At 33.8% G+C, this 8,371-nt stretch overlaps 1 protein-coding gene across 1 annotated transcript; it reads right to left on the reverse strand.

Annotated features, from left to right (window-relative positions):
• Positions 1-3,802: 3,802 nt before the first annotated feature.
• On the reverse strand, positions 3,803-5,291 carry LOC126766214 (uncharacterized). The gene is made up of 2 exons (XM_050484107.1): positions 5,191-5,291; positions 3,803-4,966 (listed from the first exon to the last, which is right to left on the reverse strand). The coding sequence occupies exons 1-2, from the start codon at positions 5,201-5,203 to the stop codon at positions 4,584-4,586; spliced, it is 396 nt and encodes a 131-aa protein (XP_050340064.1). The 5' UTR covers positions 5,204-5,291; the 3' UTR covers positions 3,803-4,583.
• Positions 5,292-8,371: the final 3,080 nt, after the last annotated feature.

An 8,371-nucleotide genomic window follows, 5' to 3' on the forward strand; every position in this document is an offset into this window, starting at 1 on the left:
GTAACGCTCTTATTATCGTAATCTGAAATTTCTGGTTTGCTAGGTGGGCTTGGTGGATCGTAGGGATTCCTGGCAATAATAGGCTCGGTGGTTTCCAATGGTTCAGATTCACCCTCTTTATTAAGAGCCTTGACGCGGAATTTATATTTTTTATTTGGAGTAAGGCCTTTAAAATTGAAAGAGGTCTCGTCTGGACCAACTTCACCCGCAGGTATCCAACGTCCTGTTTCTTCGTCCATTCTTTCCAATGCATAACCACTTATTTCGCAACCACCATCATCCTGTGGACGCTTCCATTTCATTTTGATATGATCAGCTCTTACTTCTTCAGGATCCATAGGACCACCGGGAGCTAATGGTTTGTCCAATACAGTTACCTGTGCTTCACTTTCAATAGTACCAGAACTATTGGATAACACAATCTTGTAAATACTAGTATCTTTTCGAACTGCCTTTTTAATGGTAACGCATGAATTTCGTTCCATTTGGTCAACTGTAATACGTTGATTATCGAAACTCAAGTCTTCTGTACCTTTGTACCATTTAGCCTCTGGTTCTGGTTCACCATCATATTTGATATCGAAACGAAGAGTTTGACCTCTTTTTACTACAACATTTTTTAGACAATCACCAACTATGAATGGCCTTACAAATCGGCATTTAGCAATTATAGCTTTCGTTTTGTCGCTGGGTTCACCGGGACCAGCCTTGTTAACAGCACGGATTCGGAATTCATACTGTTGTCTCTCTTTTAATCCATCTACCGTACCCTCACAAACGTCGCCAGAAACTTTCTTGCCTGCTACCCAATCATTAGAGAATTTTTCTTTGTATTCAATAATATAGGCAGTTATTGGATCACCGCCATCACTGTCGGGTGCATCCCATTTTAAATCAGCATGATCTTTATCCCAATCTGTAACATCGACATTTTTCGGTTTGCCGGGTTCATCCCATGGATCTTTTGCTAATACAATGTTCTTGAAAGGAGCAGGGTCCGATGGACCAATCTTATTTACAGCACGTATACGGAATCTGTATTGTCTTTTTGGCGTAAGGTCCTCTATCTTCTTAAAGAGTTTTTCTTGTGGCTGAACCTCAGTGACAACTTCCCAGCTTTGCTTTTTGCTTAGATCTTGGCGTTCGACTACATATTTAATAATTGGTGAACCCCCATCGTCGTTGGGTTTATCGAAGGTCACTTTGCAAGATGTCTGGAAAACTTCAACTACATCGACATTTCGTGGTGACTGCGGAACATCTTGGAATATAACTGTTACATTCTTAATATCTTCACCTTGACCATTATATAGTTTTATTTCATATGGACCTGAAAGGTCACGCGCTGGCTTCTTAATTTTAAATGTTATTTTATCTTCAGTTACACCCACTTCAACTTCTTTAACAGGCAATGGTTTACCATCCTTCACTAATTTAGCCTCCACGGCAGTTTGTCTTGTACCGTTAACTATAAGAATAAAAACAATGATATTTTAGATTAATTATCACCAATTGACGAAGATAAATTATGACAATCAAATGCAATTAATATCATAAAAACGGTAAACGGTTTTTAAAATGGAATTTAAAGTTCTAAAGAGTAATAAAGCACTGAACAAAATTACCTTTGTATGGTACTTCGAGCACTACAGGCGCATTTATTGGACCAGCGAATTCGTCCGGACAGTCAATATTTGGTCGACTTTCGCCTTTGCGCACTGTTAGTTTGCAAGTTGAAGACAGTTTACTAGATTCACATGTTATTTCACCCTCATCGCCCAGGGCAAGCTTATTGAAAATCAGCTGGTGCTTGCCACCACCAAGATTTTTAATTTCAATACGATCATTTGGCTCTACAGGATTACCATTGATTTTCCACTCGCAAGGTGCAGTTTTATCTTGCAATTCGACATCGAGTACCAGCTATTCACGCTCCACAGCAGCTGTGTCCTTGAGCTTTTTATTAAAACGATTCTGATCTAAAAAATGCACGCAAGTCAACAGAAAAAAATAACAAATTTACTACAGAACATATCTATGTACACATTTGCAGTCTGTGCATATTATTATAATATTCATTTTCGAAAAAAAAAAATTATTTTGGTTTTCCTAAAGATTAACGTATTACGTAGCGTGGTTAAAAGTCGCCTTTTAGAAAACAGCATATTTCGACATAAAATGCAGTTGTATTTGACTTTTTAATGTACTTTACTATCCTTTGCCCAAATATCGCCCTCAAATAAGCCATCAATTATTGTCAAATGACGCTTGGAAGCGCTTCAAACAAATGATAAATTTTACTACATTTTAGTTACTTATTGACAGTAAGCAAAACCAAGTAAGTAAAGAATCATCGCTTTGAACCATTGCCTTAGGTATGATTGCGAATAATTAATCTTCTAACTTTAAATTTAATTTCACAACTTACAATTAATTACAATTTCAGCTTCAGTTTTGTCAGCATTTGTTGTACATTTGAATTGCCCAGCATCACTGACCTTACAATCTTTGATAATCAGTTTGCGTTTTCGACCATCTTTAACAATTTGCATGCGTTTATCACCCTTGATTTCTTCATCGCCGCGCCACCATTGCACTTCGCCGGTAGCGTCATCAATTTCACACGCAAGTGTTATATTGTCTTTTTAATGCATCCCTGCCGACCATGAGCGGGTAAAACACCAGATAATTAGCGGGTAACATGGTGGGAAACGTGGTGGTAAACATATAGAATGTTTCTTAAGCCTGGCAGATATTTTACCTACTCACGTACGTATCCCTTTCAGACCTATGCTTTTGATTCCTTCTAATTCCACCGAAATCACCAATCTGAAAGAAAGTTTTGCATTTTTTGATCACAAATTACATGATGAACATGACTGTAATGATTTTTTTTGGAAAAAGGACATCGCACAATTGTGATACCTAGGTCTTAGGCTGAAAAATTGCTCCAAGAAATAAGACACAAAAATAATATTTGGTTTTCTCTTTTATTGAAAAAAAAATGAACAAAAAGTCATGCCGAAAATTAATAGAAAAAAATGTTAGGTACTTCATTGCCCTAGAAATAAAATAGCTAATTAATAAGGAACATATTTAGTCTTTTGTGTGGTGCTGTTCAAAACAAACCTTGTTTTTTGCTAGACAAAGGCTGACGTGGCATTTTTGGCATTGTCCTCTTGTCCGACTACCACAATTATTGCGGCAAACTCTAAGTGCCTCATATGCGAATGAGGGCCAATGATCGTAGCGATCAAATCTTACGTCGTCAGGCGCGTCATTTGGTCGATACTTCGTTCCATACATATTTTCATCGACTTTAAACGGTTCAACATAGTCAGGAGCTTGATAATATCCCGCCAGTACTGTTCCCAACTCCATTTAGAACGTTAAAAAGGGCTTAACTTTGGACTTATGCAGGCCGGCTAATTTGGCATCTATTTTAGACTCCATCCATGAGTTGAATGCAGCCAGATCAAGAAAATGAAAAAATACTTTTACAGTCCATTTCCTGGTTTTCATTTTTATCCTGTAGTATTCAAGCATCTGGTCAGCTATATCGACACCCCCCATAAATTCATTATAATTTTCTATAACTTTTGGGATTTGCACAGGGCAACGGCGTTTCATGTTTTTGTTCCACCTATCTGTCTCGCTGATGGGGTCTTTGCCGCACTGGCTGGAAACGACTACGACACCTTGCTATCTTTCCATTTGACAACGGCTACATTGTCACCGTTCGTGAACTATTATCCAGTTCACCCCTATTCATTTCCTTGTCCTGGGGAAATTTCAATTTTTGTCCAATCGATTTGCCATTATAGTTCCTGTTCCATGGAAACCGATTTGGTGCAACGACTGAATGAGGGGTATTGTTGTGAAAAAGCGATCAAAATATATGTACATATATGGCTGCCTTTTGGAAGGTGTTTTGTTAGCCTCATTATAATAGACGGGCCATGCCCGAAACCACAGTCTTGAAAAGTGCCAGCGCCTTGAAAAACTTCAAAGTCCACTATCATGCCACTTGCAGTTTCACATACCAAATTTTTTAGACCAGCAGGTCTTGGTTTTGATCGAATTGTTTGACGCGCAGGACATCTTCCAGTAAATGGAATAACTTGTTCATCCATTGAATACTGTGTTATTTCAGTTGCTAAATTATTGCAACGGTTTCTTACTAAATCGATCACAGGTTGTACACGCCATAATTTGTTACAGGGGTCTGGCACAGAAACATCTGCAAAGTGAATGTCCGATCGCATTTGCAAAAATTTGTCACGTGACATTGAATTGTAAATTGCAGGAATTTGGCATTCATGTGACCAGTACATTCTTATTTTCGGAAATCCAAGACACCCCATTATCATTGCGCATCCATAAAATCGTTTAAAATCGGCTTGTTGATATCGGACTTCCTGCCCACGTGTGCTCATAACGTACATTTTTGTAAATTTTATAGCATCGTCGTAATGCGATTCTGGGAAGTAATTCTTGAAGTACTCCAATGGTGTTTTCCCTAATGCTATGTTTTGACAACCAGATGCAATGGGTAGATCGTTGCAATCAAATGGAGCACTTTTCTATAGTTGGCGTCTTTTCGCTGTATTACTTGTGGAAGTGCATGACAGAGTCATATTTAGTGAAACATTTCTGATAGATGATGGCTGTGCTGCATTTAACAAAATATTAGAAATAATGATTGGCCGTGATGTTTGCGGAGCTGCTACACTTGAATCGTCCTGAGAAATTGCTGATGCAGTCGCAGATGCAGATGCAGATGCATGAGATGCAGTTGCATTCTCATTATCATCTTCACCACTTGCTGGAGATTCTGGGAAAATGTTGAATGGTACCCAAGTTTCATCATCAATATCATTATCGTCACTGAAATCTGCATCAGAATCGTCTAAGAGGTCTAATGCAGCTTGAACGTCGTTATCATTATTCAAATCATAGTATTTTCCTGTAAAAAAAGGGAGGATAGCACAAACGTGAGTTTACATCAAAAAAACATGCTGTGCCTATATAGCACAATTGTGATATGTCAACTTTACTAACACCTAGCTGCCTGAAAATGTTAAACAATTCAACATTATATTGTGACAAGATCGAACACACTTACTATTTATCAACAAAATTGACTACTTATGATTTAAACTTATGTAAAACAAATAAATAAATACTCACTATGTGGCCGCATGTTTACACTTATCGGATGTCGTTCTCAAACAGCTGACTCTTTTGTTTCTTTTGTGCAGTTTTTTAGTTTTCTTTTGTTTAGAGTGAGACCACAAGAGAACGCACAATCATTACATATCGGTAACAAAGCTATAAAATAATATTTGAACGTCATTGAAGGCAAAAAACAGATCAGATCTCACAATTGATTAAATCCTCTATCCCCAATCGACGGCTGATGCAGGGTTGCATTTTCTCTTTTTAAATAGCTGATGCAGGGTTGCATTTTAAACAGCTGATGCAGGGTTGCATTTCCTACTTTTAAAATTTAAAAGAAAACTTTTTAATTTTTAAAATTTTTATTTTATTTTATTTTTTACATTTATACATAAAATTTATTATAATTTATATATAAATAAAAATATGTTTAATTTAAAAAAATAATTAATATCTGAAAAAAGATTAATTAAAGAAAGGAATTATTACAACCTGAAAATAAAAGAGTGGACAAATATTATTAAAGACAAATACCTGAAAATAAAATAAAGATTATTAACACCTGAAAATAAATAATAATTACATTGAATTTGTAATATCTAAAAGAAAAAGAAAGATTAATTGTATAAAATGATAATAATATCTGTAAAAAAGATTAATATTATCTGAGAGATTGAAAGCAAAGATTAATTAAATAGTGATAAAATCTGAAAAGAAAGAATAATTAAATAAAAATCATAATAATATCTAAAATAAAAGAATAATATTATCCGATTATTTAAAATATAAAGCAAACATTTGTTTTCACATATTATTTTGGATTGTGCAGGCCGCCTTAAACGCATAAAATACATATGTACATATGTATGTATTTATTTTTGCGTATTATATTGGACTGCGTAGTCCAATTTCAAAGTACACACTCTTTTTTCACGTACTTACTTAACAATTGATATTTGCCGCTTCTGATGATATAGCTGCTGCTGCTACTTCCAATTTCCAATGCTATAAAAATAAATGAAGTAATTAGTTTCAAAATATTGTTAAAAAATCACATAAAATTCATTTACTTACCTTCTTGTCGTACGAGCCTCCTTTACGATAGTACGATCACGAACGACATGCGGCTATCAATCGTTTTTTTATTACCTTTTTTGGGATTTTCTATTGTCACTATTGACAATAATGTGTTCTCCTTCGCACTCATTCAAATAAATTAAGAGATGAAAGAAACTGTTTTCCATCGCATTTAGGTAAATAAAAAATAACCCGAAAATGTGCGTTGGTGTTAGCGTATAGAGAAAAAATGTGTAGTTGTATTGGAATATTTGTCTCAAGCGAGTAGCCGTGGTTGGCAGGGACTGTAGTGATTTTAATACTTTCACAAATTTATATAAGTATTCGACAATTTTCACCGCAGTCTCAGTCTTCTCTGGTTGTTTATCTAATTTACAACGGTATTGACCAGTATCTTCGAGTACAGAGTCTTTGATTATGACCTTGAGGTTTCCATTTATATCTTGATATTAGATAACGTGGGTCATCGGACTCGATTTTCTTGAAATTTTAGTAGGTGGTAAAAAGAAATGTATACTTGGCTTAAAAAATTTTATTAAAAAGTGAATATATATTATTTGTATATAGTAGTTGAACCCACACCATTAAAATAAACTTTTAGTTATCTATTTTTGTATACTTACATCTTTTCGCAACATCCACTTGGGTTTACAATTTGGCTTACTAAAACGCGCTTCAAATACAACTTTCTTGTCTTTACCTTCCTTGGCAAATTGATCGATGAGCGGACTTAAGAAGGATTCTTATTTTATTATTTATCTTTTTTATTTTTTTTAATATGTTTGAATGAATGGTTAATTTTTATTAAGATTATTATAAGTGTACATTTAATTTAAATTTACTATTGATCATTCCGTAGTAATTTTTAATATTTTAAGTCGTATTTTTAAATTTAACGCAGCAATTGTTGTTATATTCCATTTAGTTTATATGTCGGTAACGCCGGTCGTTTTTGTTTGTTTTTGGGAAAAGACGAAATTAAGGTTTGCGTTGTCAAAAATGGGAAAAGAAATAATATTGTATAAATAATTTTTCAATTGTCATACATCATATTATATTTATTTTGTTCGGGCAACACCAAAATTGTGTCCGCAAAAATTTGCAAAATAACTAACAACGCTTTCCAACTGATTGATTGCATGTACGTCAATTGAAAATACGTACATATTCTGCTACTCGTATTCGGTAAGTATAGATGCAAGCAGAATATAGATTTCATATTTATACTACGGCGCATACATATATGTGATACAAAAACTTTTTATAAACTTTTTTTTTGTTAAGTGTTACGTTTTCAGTTGGGAGTTTACAAAAATTCAACATTTAGTGGTGTATTTGAATGTGAAAGAAATTTGTGGCACATATATATATGTACACATATTACAATAAGTACACAAAATTCCAACAGGATATTTATTAAGTTGGATGAAAAGTTAAGCATTTGGTAAGAAAACAAAACACATACTCCAAAATAAAACAAATCCTTAAGAATATTTCATTAAAATTTTAAATTAATTGAGAAAATGTCTTCTAAGCCAAAATAAAAAAAGGGATTTTATTTTTTGAAATTGTGTTCTTTGCTATGCCAACTTAACAACCTTGTTATTATAAAATTACTGATTTTAAGCAGGCGCTTAAATGTTAACAATTTTGGCTTTATATACATTTTGTATAGGTATGTGTACCATATGTGTGATACATGATGATATAAAACATAAAAATATATTAATGCAGTTTATAGTAAATGTAATTATATTATAATAAATAAGTAGAATCATAAATAAATACAAATAGCTTTTAGGCATTTGATTGTGATTTTTAGGTCGCATTTGTATTAAAAATATAAGTTAAATGCAGATATATATTCTTATGTTATTTATTTTGTATGCTTGACTGCATGTACCCTATAGATAAAATGCTTTCATTTATATGTTAGTATAATAATTATGTACAGTGAACAAATAAAGTTTATGCACATTCTGAAAATCCAACTAAAACACACTGTAATTGGACAATTTTTTCCATTCAAAATCACATCAAAAGTCTAACATCATTTTCTTGTTGTTTTTGCTGCGTTTTTCGTGTAAATCTAACAGTAATCAACCATTTGTGTTTA

Source organism: Bactrocera neohumeralis, unplaced genomic scaffold (assembly GCF_024586455.1).
Source record: "Bactrocera neohumeralis isolate Rockhampton unplaced genomic scaffold, APGP_CSIRO_Bneo_wtdbg2-racon-allhic-juicebox.fasta_v2 cluster11, whole genome shotgun sequence".
NCBI lineage: Eukaryota > Metazoa > Arthropoda > Insecta > Diptera > Tephritidae > Bactrocera > Bactrocera neohumeralis.